Source organism: Erpetoichthys calabaricus, chromosome 5, assembly GCF_900747795.2.
Source record: "Erpetoichthys calabaricus chromosome 5, fErpCal1.3, whole genome shotgun sequence".
Lineage (NCBI taxonomy): Eukaryota > Metazoa > Chordata > Cladistia > Polypteriformes > Polypteridae > Erpetoichthys > Erpetoichthys calabaricus.
This window is the reverse complement of record NC_041398.2, coordinates 163,119,758-163,137,706: the sequence shown is the minus strand read 5'-3', so window position 1 is coordinate 163,137,706 and position 17,949 is coordinate 163,119,758. Positions and strand designations below refer to the sequence as shown.

Genomic DNA, 17,949 nt, shown 5'->3' with positions numbered 1-17,949 from the left:
ACTTATCCAGGCAAGATGGAGCCTAATCCAACAAACATCAGGCACGAGGCAGTAACAGTACCTGGAAGGGGCACCAGTCCATTACAGGGTCAACACACACACAAGGGCTAATTTAGCATCAGCAGTCCATCTACTTTGCATGTCTTTCAAAACACTGAATATTATGCCATGCAGGAAGTTTCTAACTTGTTTAAGAAAGTGTTTAAGCATACATAGACAAACCCCCCCAAAATAGTTTTCTGTCATTTCAATATTGTTGACAGAACTTCTGTACTTCTTAATAATTTCATAGTTTTAAATGTGCTAATGTAAGAGAGATTTAGGTTATATTGTAATTTAGGGGCTATAATGTTAATATGTATCAGTACAGTTGTGATTATTGCTATTATTTTTTTATGGATCTGAAACCCCCATACCCCTCCCTACTTCAAAGGCTCAAATGTCAAAGTCCACCCAGGCTAAAGAAGGCCTAAATGATGATATTCATTTTGACATTCTATGACCCAAAAAGGTAAGCTGAATTGTCAACTGGTGTGAGCAACTATTGGTTAAGAGGAATTTTACAATAATATCATGGTGATGGCAAAAAATGGATAGCATACCATTCAAAGACACTTTCCAAATATGACAATAGTAATGTACTGTATATAAAGAAACAGTGCTCAGAGGGAGTATGTGACGATGTACTCTCTTTGTTCTTTTATGCTTTGTAAGGCTAACAAATGAATTACCTTAGCCCAGTTCTTTGCAATTTTTTTTCTGTGGCAACTACCAAGGACTTCTAAAATTCTACTCAACATCCCAAACATGGTTCTTGAACTTGCAACCATATAATTTTACTGACAGTCATCGACTGGGCTCTGCACACATTAATGTGGATGTCCTGTTGCGGCTGTCTGAGCCTGGTTTGGAAACTCACTTAATTCACAAAGATGTGAATAAAGCTGAGGGAGGGGGTGTGAACAGGCTGAACGCACCCCCAAGGAGATGTGGTCGCTCCTCCGAAACCCCCTCTTAAACAGTGATTCATAGGGGACACAAATAGTTTTTTACCTCAACTTTGCTAGATCACCTGCAGGCTTGTTGCTGCTGCCGTGCCACCTGATTTGCATCTCGAGCGGCACTTCAAACATTTTTAAAGCCTTTACTGCAGCTGTCCTTTTTGTCTCACTGCCTGGTCTCTCTTCTCCCACAGACACCCTCCGCTCCTGTTTGGGCTCCCGAGATCTCCTGAGTGTATCTGTACAACTTTCTGACCCAGAGAGAGAGAGAGAGATAGGTATACAGTGATCCCTCGCTATATCGCGCTTCGCGGCTTCACTCCATCGCAGATTTTATATGTAAGCATATTTAAATATATATCGCGGATTTTTTGATGGTTCGCGGATTTCTGAGGACAATGGGTCTTTTAATTTCTGGTACATGCTTCCTCAGTTGGGTTTGCCCAGTTGATTTCATACAAGGGACGCCTATTGGCAGATGGCTGAGAAGCTAGATTGCTTACTTTTCTCTCTCTCTCTTGCGCTGACTTTCTCTGATCCTGACGTATGGGGATTGAGCAGGGGGGCTGTTTCGCACACCTAGACGATACGGACGCTTGTCTAAAAATGCTGAAAGATTATCTTCACGTTGCTATCTTTTGTGCAGCTGCTCCTGAAACGACATGCTGCACAGTGCTTCGCATACTTAAAAGCTCGAAGGGCACGTATTGATTTTTGACTGAAAAACAAACTCTGTCTCTCTCTCTCTATCTCTCTCTCTCCCCTGCTCCTGACGGAGGGGGGTGTGAGCTGCCGCCTTCAACAGCTTTGTGCCGCGGTGCTCCGCATACTTAAAAGCCAAACAGCCCTATTGATTTGTTTGCTAGAGATTGTTTTCTCTATCTATGTGACATTCTGTGCTCCTGACACGCACTCCTTTGAAGAGGAAGATATGTTTGCATTCTTTTAATTGTGAGACGGAACTGTCATCTCTGTCTTGTCATGGAGCACAGTTTAAACTTTTGAAAAAGAGACAAATGTTTGTTTGCAGTGTTTGAATAACGTTCCTGTCTCTCTACAACCTCCTGTGTTTCTGCGCAAATCTGTGACCCAAGCATGACAATATAAAAATAACCATATAAACATATGGTTTCTACTTCGCGGATTTTCTTATTTCGCGGGTGGCTCTGGAACGCAACCCCCGCGATGGAGGAGGGATTACTGTAAACGTTGACTGGATCATTCACTCACTTACACAACTGACCACTTGGTTAGTTACATACTTCTTCTGATACACTCGATTAACTGATGGCAGTATAACTGAGGCCCACTGTCTTATAAAATTTCCTGGACCAAGTCAGATAACACAGCTATTTTACTGTCACTTTGAAACAACAGTGTTTTTTCAGTAAACAGAACAGTAACAGAAAACTGTGTATTGAAGCACATCAATGGTGAATGAGTTTAATGTTTCAAATTTAGCTTGAGAGAGGTCCTTTCAACTTGTATATTTTGAATACTGTATTTTCTTCTTTTATGTATCCAACAGCCTCTTCTGTTGGCAAAAAGATCCTCAAGTAGTCAGCACAAGCAACTGAAATGACAGTGCATAGGTTACAGTATGTGGCTTACTCCTGAATGTGTTGTCCTATACAAACAGTGGCATAGCTCTGAGCAAATCTCCATAACCTGTCACACACACCCCATTAGAAAATATTTAATAAACAAAAACAATATATCTGTCTTCTTAAAGAAGCAAATAAAAATTGTTAAATACTCCAACTTTCAAAACACATTCCCCAAAAGCATCTGAATTATAAGCCTTTCGTACATTAAGTGCTTATTTTGTCACATTTACAGTAAGAAAATAAACTGAAAAAGCAAAGTTTTATACCATTTGAACATCATTAATGGAACTTGTTTAGTTTTTCATAACTTCAAAGTTTTAATTTTGTTAATGTGATATTTACTTTATATTGTAACTTTCTATTATGAACAAATATGATGTATTACTTGGGATATGATGTAAATATGTATGGTTATGACTGAAAAATGCAATTTTTTTTATAGTTTGTCTGGTCCCCAACCTGGTCAAAAGGTCAAGCTCCAGCCAGAAGTGCTGACACTAAATGAACCATGTCTAGTAGCAACATCATATACACACTTTCAGACTCAGTGCACATATTCAAATGCACCATAACAATGTAGGATGTCAATAACAATGGAAACTTGAAATGGCATTGGTGGTGTTTTCACTGAAGAAAACCTTTATTGTTGTAAAAAATAAAAACAAAAGTAAACATTGATTATTCCTTATCCACTGGGAAGACTAAAATATGAAGGGATGGTTTTGTCTATTTATTGTCTGTTTATTAAGACTAATAGTTGGAGGACAAAGAGATATATTAAGAAACAATTACAATGGCCCTAACCCAATCGGCTCAAAGAGGTAATGAGAACTGTGAGAAGAAAATTAGCTAAATGAGTGAATGGTTAAGCATAAATTAAGTGATATATATCCAACATTATGAGGTAAAAAAATGCATGTATTGTAAACTACATTTTAAAATCATACATAATTAGCAAACAAAAAAAAACAAGTTTTGACTGTTTTAAACTGAGCCTGGGTCAGTCCTGATTATCAGTAATTTACCAACAAACCCATAGTCCTCAATTCACTTAATATTTGGTCTCCCTGTACAGCATGCAGTAAGGCAAGTACTATATACTGTATGTGTTTGGTTGTAATAACCACATATTCCAGACTTCTTTAACCTATTCAATATTAATCTTATGAAAGTTAATAGGTGCCCAGTCTTTTAAAGATCTTCATATAGACAAAGCTTGTGTGCCTCTTGAGCTACTATTTTACAAGTATCATCTCCCAGTAATACATTATTTTTTTCAAATAAAGCAACTTTTATTCCTGATGTGATACTGATTAATTTTGATGAAGACATGGGTAGCATTTCTAGATTTTATCAGTTAAAGTCAAGGAATTTACCCCTTGATAATCACAGGAGATGTATGACATGAAAAGGATCTTTTGGGTCGAATTTCAGATTTGGAATACAGTACATAAAATTCAGCCCTTCATAAAATACACTTCTCTTCAATTTGTGAAGAACATTATATATTCCAGCTAAAATGGTACATTGACCATTAATATGTCATTTAACATATCTAAACTATATCCAGGACACCATTCAAACCATGAATACTGTCAACAGGTCCCTGCCTCACTAAATTATTTATTCTGGTAATGCTCTACAGCAAGGGATATTATAGAGATTTAACCTGGAGTAAAACTGTTGCAGAGCAAATACTCTTTCGGACAAGTTGGTCACCCCATCCCCCCATATTGCATATACACAAACACACAGTTTTACAAACACTCTCCCTCATGCACTCCTAGACAATCACCCACTTATTTAAAATTACACAAATCCTATATCAGATGTATTTGTAACAGATTAAAACTATGCAAAGTAAGGAATCATTAAGCATATGTTGCTTTGAATTTATTCTGATGTAGTCATCATTCCAAGTGACCAAGCTTAATCATTTAAATTCATATTGTTTTCTCACAAAAATTCAAATCGGTTTCTCCTGAAACCAATTTTTTTCATGAATATCCAAAACGGTTGCACCCAATCACATTTACTGATTAGCCAATGTTCACATTTCAATTTAACTATCAAAACAAGTTATCTAGCAAATATGTATTTGACAAAATGTCTTAACTGTCACTTGGAATAGTCATTTCAATGAAGAATGGACTGAAAAGTATGTCTTTATATTGCAATCATTTTGAAATGCTTAATGAGTCTGTCAAACGCAAATGTACTGCCTGATATTTTCATGGAGTAAAATTCAGAGTGGAACAACAGTCACATGCAGGTGAGAAGTTCTTATGAGGGTGTCTGAGCACCTGCTCCTTTTGCTCTAAGTGCTGATTTTGAGACTTGCTTTTGAAATGGATACCTACCACTTGCTCCACTTACAGGTGTAAACTTCAGGGGTGGGATTTCATTTTGGGGGTTGGCGGATATGACCCCATTGTAATAACAATTGAGGGGCATTTTATTGGCTTGGTGGGATTTCAGCACAGCATTAATAAAGAATGATATGATCATCCTGGACTAATGATCGCACCATATGAATGTGCTAAACATATTCACTGGCATTTTCTGTGTAGTACTGAAAGATATAATACTGCTTAAAACTGAGGCTAAAAATAAAAATTCACATCTTGTAATATCAGTGCCACATGAATTAGTGAAAACAAAGATTATTCAGGATATTTTTGTTTACACAAAATTAAAGCTGTTTTTGCAGCAACACATTTTTCAGATCAGTTTATCAGAAAATCATTTTATTAGGTTTGAGCCTTCTACTGCTATGTTACTTATGTTTTCATCAATTTTAGGAAGTAAACAATAAGTGAATAATAATACTTACTGAAGGGTAATAATTAATGGAGAAGTATATTAAATCAAAGTTCAAATGCCACAAGCTCCTGTTGTTTAATGTTAAAATCTCTCCCACCTATTTTTGTATTTACAAACTTAAAGCTCCTTCTGTATCAATTGAAGATTCATTTATTATTTCAAAATTCCAGTAAAACATTTTTGTGCTGTTTTCAAACAGCTATACATTAGTGTTCAGACTTTTAAGCCTGCTTATTAAAACAAAATTAGCAACTGAACTGGACTTTCAGTAATTATTAATAACTGGAGACATTATCCATTTTGTTTCTGTACCAGTCAAATATGTGTCGTATATGCTTTTACTACATATGTTACATTTTAATTGAGATACAAATAACATTACTTTGGCTTGAAAAACCCAATAAATGACAAAACGTTTGTGTTTCCCTGTTTTTTGCAGCAATCAAATATGCTGTGTCTGCAGCCATGCTATGTGTCTCTGCAATTATTCACTTCTGATAAAGCATTTTATTTGTTATCAGTTTTCTGTACGTGTTTGAAAGCATTATGAGCTGAGCGACATGAATGTCTGGCCAATTGGATATTTTGAAACACTAACTAAATAAATTTTATTTTCGAATGAATGTTATGGAGCAGCACATTTTGTCACTTTTGTAGACTAGCCATAGGTACAGATATTCCAGTAAGAAAATGGATGGATGTTAGACAGCCCCCCTGCCTTATCTGGGAAATGTATAGTGCTCAATTAAAAAGCAATAAATTCTTCTATTAGTTGTCAGTCAGTCATCATCCAACCCGCTATATCCTAACACAGGGTCATCCACCCTACACAACTGAATTGCAGGTTACGTTCCCAGTTTAGAATTCCCAAACAACATAACATACTGTACATGTCTTTGAGATTTGACAGGAAAGTGGAGCAAAGTCAAAGAGGACATGCAAATAATTTGTGAACATTTTGTGACTAGACCTGGTATTATCAAAAATATACTTGGTCTTGCATACAGTATGTTGTAGAAGTGACCTAGTAGATTGCTGGGAAGGTAATCCATTAAAAGTGATATACAAGTGCTGGTCATAAAATTAGAATATCATGACAAAGTCGATTTATTTCAGTAATTCCATTCAAAAAGTGAAACTTGTATATTAGATTCATTCATTACACACAGACTGATGTATTTCAAATGTTTATTTCTTTTAATGTTGAGGATTATAACTGACAACTAATGAAAGTCCCAAATTCAGTATCTCGGAAAATTAGAATATCAATTAAGACCAATGCAAAAAAAGGATTTTTAGAAATGTTGGCCAACTGAAAGGTATAAACATGAAAAGTATGAGCACATACAGCACTCAATATTTAGTTGGGGCTCCTTTGGCCTGGATTACTGCAGCAATTCGGCGTGGCATGGAGTCGATCAGTCTGTGGCACTGCTCAGGTGTTATGAGAGCCAATGTTGCTCTGATAGTGGCCTTCAGCTCTTCTGAACTGTTGGGCCAGGCGTATTGCATCTTCCTCTTCACAATAACCCATAGATTTTCTATGGGGTTAAGGTCAGGCGAGTTTGCTGGCCAATCAAGAACAGGGATACCATGGTCCTTAAACCAGGTACTGGTAGCTTTGGCACTGTGTGCAGGTGCCAGGTCCTGTTGGAAAATGAAATCTGCATCTCCATAAAGTTCGTCAGCAGCAGGAAGCATGAAGTGCTCTAAAACTTCCTGGTAAACGGCTGCGTTGACCTTGGACCTCAGAAAACACAATGGACCAACACCAGCAGATGACATGGCACCCCAAACCATCACTGACTGTGGAAACTTAACACTGGACCTCACGCAACATGAATTCTGTGCCTCTCCTCTCTTCCTCCAGACTCTGGGACCTTGATTTCCAAAGGAAATGCAAAATTTACTTTCATCAGAGAACATAACTTTGGACCACTCAGCAGCAGTCCAGTCCTTTTTGTCTTTAGCCCAGGCGAGACGCTTCTGATGCTGTCTCTTGTTCAAGAGTGGCTTGACACAAGGAATGCAACACCTGAAACCCATGTCTTGCATACAGTACGTCTGTGCGTGGTGGTTCTTGAAGCACTGACTCCAGCTGCAGTCCACTCTTTGTGAATCTCCCCCACATTTTTGAATTGGTTTTGTTCCACAATCCTCTCCAGGGTGCGGTTATCCCTATTGCTTGTACACTTTTTTCTACCACATCTTGTCCTTCCCTTCGCCTCTCTATTAATGTGCTTGGACACAGAGCTCTGTGAACAGCCAGCCTCTTTAGCAATGACCTTTTGTGTCTTGCCCTCCTTGTGCAAGGTGTCAATGGTCGTCTTTTGGACAACTGTCAAGTCAGCAGTCTTCCCCATGATTGTGTAGCCTACAGAACTAGACTGAGAGACCATTTAAAGGCTTTTGCAGGTGTTTTGAGTTAATTAGCTAATTAGAGTGTGGCACCAGGTGTCTTCAATATTGAACCTTTTCACAATATTCTAATTTTCCGAGATACTGAATTTGGGACTTTCATTAGTTGTCAGTTATAATCATCAACATTAAAAGAAATAAACATTTGAAATACATCAGTCTGTGTGTAATGAATGAATCTAATATACAAGTTTCACTTTTTGAATGGAATTACTGAAATAAATCAACTTTGTCATGATATTCTAATTTTATGACCAGCACCTGTATAGAGAAAATTCCATCCATCCATTATCCAACCCACTATATCCTAACTACAGGGTCACGAGGGTCTGCTGGAGCCAATCTCAGCCAACACAGAGCGTAAGGCAGGAACAAGACCTGGGCAGGGCACCAGCCCACCACAGTCTTCTATTAGTTGTTACTCACTGATTCAAATCTTGCATGGTAGTTAAAAAGACTATAACACACAGCTGATCAGTCACGTCATCATGCTTTCAAAGCAAAAATAAATCACATATCTTTATTGTGACCATTTTATAGATTCTACATAATTTTAATTTCACTGCAAAAATGTGTTACAGAGGGACAAATTAGGACCAGAGAAAACTTGCATGTGGGCTAAATCTGGATCACAGGCCATTAATTGGTGGTCCTGTTACTACACTCAGCCGATTTTTGTTTAGTTTAAACATATCCCTTAGACAGCCTTTCATGTTATATTACCCATCACAACTTAAAAGCAATATCTGGACTAATATTAGATAACAGTATGTAAAGAAAAGTCAATTTGGTATTTTATACTATATTGCTTATATGAATACTTTTAATGCATAATTGGAAGCATCCTAATCCAACTCTCATAACTAAATGGGAAAGTGATGTGTTATACTGTATTAAACTGGAAAAAAAAATTCTAAAAAAAAAAAATGGCTCAAGAAAAAAAAATTCTCACTCTGAACAACAGATTTTTTTTTAGAATATGACAAGAACTCTTGTAAAATAGCTTGCTGGATATCTTCTTGATCTTCTCTGCTACTTCAATATATATAATTAACCACACTGGGGTGAGAGATGCACACATATAATTTATGGCTGCCATAAACTATGAATGATTCTCCACTCTCATATTCTACACAAAATACATTGTTTAAGTTTGAAAGTCTTACATCAAAATGAAGCAATACTTTTGTTCTAATTCACACTAATTACATCTATTACATTTTTCTATATAGGGCGGTGCAGTGGGTAGCGCTGCTGCCTCGCAGTTAGGAGACCTGGGTTCACTTCCTGGGTCCTCCCTGCGTGGAGTTTGCATGTTCACCCCAGGTTAGGTGCATTGGTGATTCTAAATTGTTCCTAGTGTGTGCTTGGTGTGTGTGTGTGCGTGCACCCTGCCTGGGGTTTGTTTCCTGCCTTGTGCCCTGTGTTGGCTGGGATTGGCTCCAACAGACCCCCGTGACCCTGTAGTCAGGATATAGCGGGTTGGATAATGCATGGATGGACATTTCTAAATATATCACTTTTAATGGATTACCTTCCCAACAATCTACTAGGTCACTTCTACAACATGTATGCAAGACCAAGTATATTTTTGATAATACCAGGCCTAGTCTCAAACTATTCACAAATTATCTGCATGTCCTCTTTGACTTTGCTCCAATTTCCTGCCAAATCTCAAAGACATGTACAGTATGTTATGTAGTTTGGGAATTCTAAATTGGGAATGTAACCTGCAATGCAATTGTGTAGGGTGGATTCCTGCCTTGTACTCAACTGGCCTCCATGACCTTGCAGTGAATGAAGTGTATATAGATTATTTGAGACACTGCAAATCTATTCAAATTCTTTTGATAAAGCACTTCCCTTTGGTCAGGCGTATGACACTATAAAATGTATAAATATTAAGATTAAAAAATGCAATAAATACAAATAATATACAGAGCTTTTCCAATATTTACAATTTTAAAAGCATATTCAGGCTTTATAAATTATACTGTTTTTTTGCAAAATCTACCAGATTAATAATCGAGGATTTAAAAATGTAGGTCAGCTGGTTTAATATTAAAAACATTATATAAGCTATGCCTGTCCCTGAAGTGCTTAAAATATTTTCATTGACAGAATAGCTAGATACACTTAGTTAAAAAATAAAACTGCAAACAGCTGAAGCTGCCATTATTTTCTAGGACTGGAACTTCCCACTCCAGTTCAAAGTTATAAATAAAACAAAGAATAAGGTAAAAATAAATGGAAAATGCATAATTTTTATATGAAATTTAACTTTTTAGGATGATTAACATTTGCTTAGGATCACTGCAGAATCTCAAAATGTGCAGCTGAATTGCCTTTTTTTGATCAGTGCCAGTAAGCCAAAAAAATATCATGCACACCCTTAACATGCCCTAACAATTACTTGAATTTTTTTCTAATGGCAGAACTAAGTTAAGGTCACAAGAGCTTGCCTCACCCCTGATTCTAAAGCAATCAACATGGGCACCTGCGTATTTAAGTATGTGTTTGAACTCCACAGTGCTGAAGAAGAAAATAAAAATGCTACAACTTGAAATCAAGGAAAAACAGAAGCACTAAACAGTAAAATCTGCTAGTACAAAGTACAAGAAAAATGAATGTGCAAAAGCACAGGCTCAGATGGAAAAAGCAATCTTAGAAATAATTAAGAAAGTTAAAGTCAAAAAGAGTTTGTCTTTACTAATAAAGATCACAAGAGCTAATGATCATACTGTGCTTCCAGGTCAGCTTATAAAGTGCACTTAAAATGGCCACCAAGAACATATGACTCACCACATGATCATGTCAACTGTAACTGGCGATAAGATTCATGACATCAAGAAACAAAACAAAAATAACTAATAAAAGGGCACAAAAAGGGCCAAAAATAGTATCAAATGACTGAAGCATATGTCAGAAGAAGTCAGCTTGGTCAGCCGTATTCTCATTCACTTACATACTCAAAACAAGGACCACATCACTAAGTGCTGTCCTTTCACTATTCCTTCATTGTAAGTTAATTAGGAGTAATACATACAACATGAGCTTACCTACCAGTCTCTGAAAGGCATTGAGGAATTTTGTTTTCTTTTAATCTCCACTGCCACTCAGTATACCATCCAAGGCAGCCTTTTTGCTCTCCTGAAGGGCGCTGGAAAGGAGGTAGCGTGTTTAGAATTGAATAGGTCCTGGCCACAGCATTCTCATATGCAGCTCTGTAGCTACTGCTATGATTAAATGTATGTTTGCGAACAATCCATGCTCTTAACATTACATTGTGTGCTATGATAGAGTGTCTATTAAAAAAGTCAGCTCTGTAAATGATAATGCGAGGGAACTTCAACATTACTTCCAGAGACCTCCTGAGGCTTAAGTGTTTTTCATTCTGCCACAACCTCACGTAAATGTACTTTCCTGTTCTTAGTTCTGAGGAAGCTATAACCTCCACACCAATGACACATGGCTGTGAGCACAAATATTTAACTGTGAGATTATAGTTATCAATGACATTTTCAGGGCTATTTTCAAACTGAATAAAATCTTCCTTATTAAAATTTTGGTCCCTCCTCTCCGTAACATGTGTTGTATGTACAGAACTTATGCAGAACACTGGATAAGGCACCTGCAATATAAAAGAGAGATAAATATAAAAGTTAATAAAATGGGTAAAATATGATTTAAAAATTCACTTTATTGATAAATAATTATAATCTGGTCATTCCCTGTCTGCTTAATCCTTTTTTGATTTTTCAGGAAGATGTGATCTTATCCCAGTACCAATACAGAAAAAGCAAAAACAAACACTAGATCAGAATGGTGCTGTTGGAAATTGATTTTAATATTCAATAACAATGTTAAAAACAAAAAAAGAATAAGTAAATAAACTGCAGATATCTTACTTGACCAACACATAAAATTACAAGAGATTACAGAATAGCTTTATCCATACATATAAAGTGTTTAATTTAAAAGTCATTAATTTCTTCCTTAAAACAATATATCATTGACAGGATAAAAACTGAAAAGTAAGAATTAAAAAAAAAAAAACATAAAATAAAGGCCTGAGTTTGTATGATACTGGCTGAATAAAGAGACTACAACAAATAGTTAAACAGCCTGAAAAAATGTACCATTGTGAGAGACAGCCACTGCACAGTCAGCTATTCTAAATTATAAAAGTTTTAAAAATGTAGTGTTAATAGTGAGCAGTGAAAATGGACTTCCAAAAAATGTTTTAGTCAAACTGATGTTACAAAAGAATAAAAAATGTAGTTGTTGTGCCTTAAAAATGTGAATTTTATCATTGTCACTGTCAAAATGCTCTACATGGACGACCAGCATTAGGAAGGTATTTTTATGCAAGCCATTGCCATCCATCCATCTTCAAATCAGCCTAATTCAGTTCACAGTTGCAAAAAGACCTAACCTATGACAGTAACATTGGGTGGATAGAGAAACTAATTCATCACAGGACACGATTTCATTTCCACACCCACACCAGGCGAACTTAGAATTACTGATCAACCTAACATGGATGTTTTTGGGTATATGACTAAGAGAAAAATTATTATAACAGATAGAATATCTGTAATTTCAATCTAGTTTCAGTTGAAAGCACTGTTAGTGCAGGACATTTAATTTGTCCAATCTAATGCCAACTACAGAGAGCTCTCGTTTTTCCTTTTTACTGATGAAGTACAACAATGATTATGCCATTTAAATTCATGAGTACTGGTGTTTAAGCAAAATAGAAACTGTAACCGCTAAGGGCACTACTGAGCCCCAAACAACAGACACAGCAATACCCAACACAATTCCAGGTTCAAATTAATGCTTTTTATTCATAAAAATACCTTTTCATAAGAACACCAACACAAATATACCATTCACAAGCCTCCTCCTACCTCCAAGACAGCGTTGCCCACTGCCACCCCGACTCTGACTCAATTCGAGTGGGGCAGCAAGCTTTCTTTTAAAGTTGACATAGGAGCTGCTTCCGGACTCCTGTCCATGTCATCTGAAGCAGTTCCGGGTCATGTGGAAACCAGGGCAATCCTCCCCCAGCAGCGCCCTTTGCCAGTCCACAAAGACCCCAACAGGGCTGCATCTCCAGACTCCAACTCCCTTGCACCCTGCGGGTTAAACTGGTTCAGCCTTGAGGAACACTGCGACCGGCCTTGTATGTGAAGGACATGGTCCTGGTGTGCCAGTTCGCCTGGTCTTTCAAATATTTTTTATTAAAACACCTTTTCATAAAAACACCAGCACAAATACACCATTCACAATCCTCCTTCCTTCTCTAAGAGAGTGTTGCCCACTGCCTCGCACCTCTGCCTCAATTCAAGTGAGGCAGCAGGCTTTCTTTTAAAACTGACCCGGGAACTGCTTCTGGCCTCATCCTCCGAAGCCATTCTGGGTCATGTTTAAACTAGGGCAGTTATCCCCAGGCAGCTCCCTCTGCCAGGGCTGTGTCTCAGGACTCCAATTTCCATGCCACCCTGCAGGTGTCTTAAACTGATATAGCCTTCAGGAACACTGCCATCTACCTTGTCGAGGAATAGCCTGTGCCTAGTAAGATTGTTTACTTGTAGCTATGACATCATTAATTCTGGTACAGGATTATAACCCCTAAAAATTGTTTCATCCCAATCTGCACAGCCCACATTTTAAAATCAAATTAGTACGCATAATAATTCATTCAACCCATAATGTGCCATTTGAACATTACTTAGTGCATCACTACCTCTTACCAAAGTATTCATTTAATTTAATCATATTCTAAATTCTAAATAAATATCCTTCACTTCTTCCTGTGTTGCACCTCTGTTCTCACAATTATTTTTTCTAATTTTCTTACTTTTCCAAAAAACGCAGAGGAATGCCAACATTGACATGCTTTCTTTCAAAACTAAATTTAAAAAAATTATTCTACTACTTCATTCAGACTTATTAGTATAAGAGGTAGAACAAAAACAGTATAATCCATCGATTACAAATGAAGAGCTTCTAAGGTAATTCCTGTCTTTCATTATCATTAAGCATTACATTAAAATAAGATAGCCTGGCCTGGCTTATTTCTGCATGGAGTTTTAATTTGTGCCTGTACTGGCTTTTCACCTCTCAGATCTCAAAGACAAGCAGAGCAGATCAGCTGATGAGCCTAAATTGATCAGGTATGTGAGCGTAGGTGGGCATGTGAATGTGCTCTGCAATGGACTGGCACCCTCATTGAGGCTTAGTTTGTGCCTTGCATTTCAATGAATTCACTGTCTTAATCTTCTTTATTTATTTATCTGGTTTGTACAATGCTATATACTGTATACGCTGCCGTTCTTTATTATATTCTGTAAGTGCCTTGCGCATGGGAAAGGCGCTATATAAATAAAATGTATTATTATTACTATTAATGCTACTGGGATGAACTCTGCCTCATCTTGACCCTAAACTGATTTAAGGGGTGTAGTAAAAGAAGAGATGAACAGCAAAGCAACTAAATCCAACACTAAAAATAAAGACACAACCATCAAAAGGCTACAGACAACAATGCCAAATTATTTTATGATATATTCAAATTAATCTGGATAATTCATATATGGACCAGCATGGTAGCGCAGTAGTTAACACTGCTGATTGGCAGATCCAGTGTTCTGGCTTCAAATTCTAGTTATCTGTATACAGAATGCATGTTCACCCTGTGTCTTTTCTAGTTTTTATCCCACATCCCAAATAACTAACTTGTCGTGACTGGTGGTTCTAGGTTGTAGCCATGTGGGTCCTCCAATGAAATGGCACCCTCTCCAGTTAATTTCCTACTTTATGCAGAATATTTCTGGGATAGGCTCAGCCCTCCACATCCGAGGTTTGGGCCACATGGACTAAATAATTTTATGTTATTTTACATAATGTAAAGTATTTTTACATTCACTTTAAAGTATAGTTATCTTGTCCTGCAATGAAGAACTACATTTCTGGATGTATACTGCATGGGCTAAACAACTGGCAGTCTCTGGGTCACACGTTGAGAAACGGAGATTTGTGCTTTAAGTATTACTGCGTGGTAATTTTTGTGCGTCCGTGTGTCGACCTGCAAACTAATCTTGTAATGTAGCCGCCAGAGAAAAGGTAGGCCTAAGAGGAGGGTTATGGATGTGGTGAGAGACGACATGCAGGTAACATGGGTGTGACAGAGCAAGGTGCAGAGGACAGGAAGATATGGAGAATGATGATCCACTGTGGTGATCCCTAATGGGAGCAGCCAAAAGACGAAGAAGACTGAAAAACTTTTCTTAAAGTTCAGTTCCCTATCCATAACGACGCCGTCTTCTCACTTCCAAACACCTGCGTATTTGAGAGTTAAGCCTGATAATGTTCCCCCGTCGTGTATTCGCGTTTTATTGTTAAGCACTACCGTATATACTAGGTACTACTGCTGTATTGTAAATATAGAATCCATTACAAGTCACTTACCAACGATAAAACGGCTATACAGTGAATTAAGCACTTGGGGTTAAACAGCCGCCGCGCCCCCTCAGCTACACTCGGTGGACTTTTCGAAGCGTCCATACTTGAAAAATGGAGTAAGGACGCCGAGACGGACGAGCCTTCTGGCTGAGCACTGCCGATCACCTGCTTGTCTTGCGCTTCATCCTTGTTCGCCTAAAGTTAACCAGGAAGGTCAAATCGGAGGCACCTATTGTAGTATAAAAAAAGATTGTTTGAATTTAGTAGCCCACCAAACCCCACCCCTTTGTAAACATGAAGAGCTATCGGTAGGTACCTGATGGAGCGACTCGGATATCGCAACTGAAATGACAGCCACTCCTCACCTAACTTAACAAACCTGCTCTGCTGAAGGAACTTATTGGTATTCGAGGCATGGCTTACGTGCGTTTCCTGCTTAATACTTTAGAATATAATTTTAGTCAAATTTGGTTTTGTTTAGCACACATCACAAAAAAAAAAGCAAAGTGGCAAATTTCAGTCTGAAGTGCGGATTAATTAAAAATAAAAAATTTATATAACTTCATATTAAAATATATAATTAATTTTACATAATAAAAAATAAAATAGAAGTTTAAAGTTTGGTCCTAATAAGCGCCCGTTTCTAAATCTCATTTGATAGTCTTGACCACAACAGTTAGTTTCTTCCTTACTTAACTGAAAACATTTTTCCATGTTCATTGGCTCTCTGATCTTGTGTCTTGTATTTCCGAATCGGTGAAAACAGAAATCTTAGTGATTGGCAAAAATAGATTTGGTTGAGGGTATTAGAAATAAACAATCACTTAAGCATAAAAGTCAAGTTGGAGATAAAGAATTTAGAGGTAACTATTAACTCTGACTTAAATTTTAAATCACATATTAATCTAGGATTGCCAGATGTCCCTTATATACGGGACATGTCCCATATTTGATCATTTTGTTCCCTGTCCCGTACTGACCTTTCAGGGACACCCAAATGTCCCGTATTTAGTTCATTTTCAAATTTTGTAATAAAAATATATTTTTACTACCTTCTTACAGTACTTAGTTGTAACCATCCATCCATCCATCCATTTTCCAACCTGCTGAATCCGAACACAGGGTCATGGGGGTCTGCTGGAGCCAATCCCAGCCAACACAGGGCGCAAGGCAGGAACCAATCCTGGGAAGGGTGCCAACCCACTGCAGGACACACCCACACACCAAGGCCAATTTAGAATCGCCAATCCACCTAACCTGCATGTCTTTCGACTGTGGGAGGAAACCGAAGCGCCCAGAGGAAACCCATGTAGACACGGGGAGAACATGCAAACTCCACGCAGGGAAGACCCAGGTCTCCTTACTGCGAGGCAGCAGCACTACCACTGCGCTTAGTTGTAACTTTATAAGTAATTATACTTTCTTTTCTCAGATTCTCTTTATGAAAATAACCCAAATATAACGAGAAAACTAGTGTTTACTGCCTGTTTGCAACTTGTTCAGTTGCTATGGTTGGCTGAGGACAGCAACACTATTACTGTTTTGCTCTCCAGCCTCGCTGCATTGCAGTTCTGTATCAGCATTGCAACATATAGTGTCAACAAAGTGTGTTGTTACTACTTAACATGGCAAACTTTTTTTCTAACTTAAAAACTAATCCATCCACCCATCCCAAGATGCCAAAACGTAAGTGTGAATATTCCAGCGAATGGACATTTATCAAACAAGGCAGAAGATGTTTTGAAGCAAACTGTGGTGTATGTAATTGCACTTTCAGTAAATAATTTTTAAATGGTTTTACTTTTGTTTTCCTCGTAATGGGCGGAGTGGTGGCTCTGAGGCTAGGGATCTGCAGTGGCGATCGGAAGGTTGCTGGTTTGAATCCTGTAATCGCCAAAAGTGACTCTACTTCGTTGGGCCCTTGAGCAACCTGCAGTTGCTCCGTCCTGGGTATGACGTTAATCTGCATCCAGTCCTGCAAGTTGGCCCTCCAACCTGCAGGGGAAACCTGGGGGTTGGTGGCAGGATTGGCACTCCAGCCACCATAAAAATCCTCACACTGTTCCATTCCATCTGAACTAGTATGGTGCTGAGGTGTCACCCGTTGCATGGCTGCATTCAGGTCCTAATCTGGGATCCTGAGGTGGTTTGTCATGGTGTGGGTGCTGCAATGTATCATCGTGTGCTCCTAACCTTTCCTGATAACCCATTAAAATCCTTGCTTTATGTTTTTAACTTATGTCTCTACTTTTGTATAATACAGTATATTGATCTCGGTGTGTAGGGGGCACGTATAAATTTATATATATATAGTAATATAGAGAGTGATTTTAAGAGTGTCCCGTATTTCTAATTTTCTAATCTGGCAACCTTATATTAATCAGATTTCTAGGACTGCATATTTTTACTTAAGGAATATAGCTAAAGTTAGACCTCTTATAACTTTAAAAGACGCTGAAAAATTTGTTCACGCTTTTGTTTTCAGTCTGCTAGATTACTGTAATGCACTCCTAACAGGACTGCCTATGAAAGACATCAATTGGTTACAGTTAGTGCAGAATGCAGCAGCAAGAACATTAACTAGAAAAAGAAAATTCTGAGCACATTTCACTAGTTTTAGCATTGTTACA

At 37.8% G+C, this 17,949-nt stretch overlaps 1 protein-coding gene across 2 annotated transcripts in view; it reads right to left on the bottom strand.

The window, feature by feature from the left end:
* The window catches only part of LOC114652019 (protein sel-1 homolog 3), a 78,362-nt gene extending 62,672 nt beyond the window's left edge, over positions 1-15,690 (bottom strand). The window contains exons 1-3 of one of the 2 annotated variants that reach the window (XM_028802167.2): positions 15,636-15,690; positions 15,326-15,548; positions 10,913-11,480 (exon numbers count right to left, since the gene is read on the bottom strand). In XM_028802167.2, coding sequence (XP_028658000.1) covers positions 10,913-11,480; positions 15,326-15,421 — 664 coding nt within the window. In that variant the 5' untranslated portion in view covers positions 15,422-15,548; positions 15,636-15,690. Of the gene's footprint in view, positions 1-10,912; positions 11,481-15,325; positions 15,577-15,635 lie in introns of those variants that run through there. The other variant, XM_051927640.1, reaches the window with a different exon arrangement.
* Positions 15,691-17,949: the final 2,259 nt, after the last annotated feature.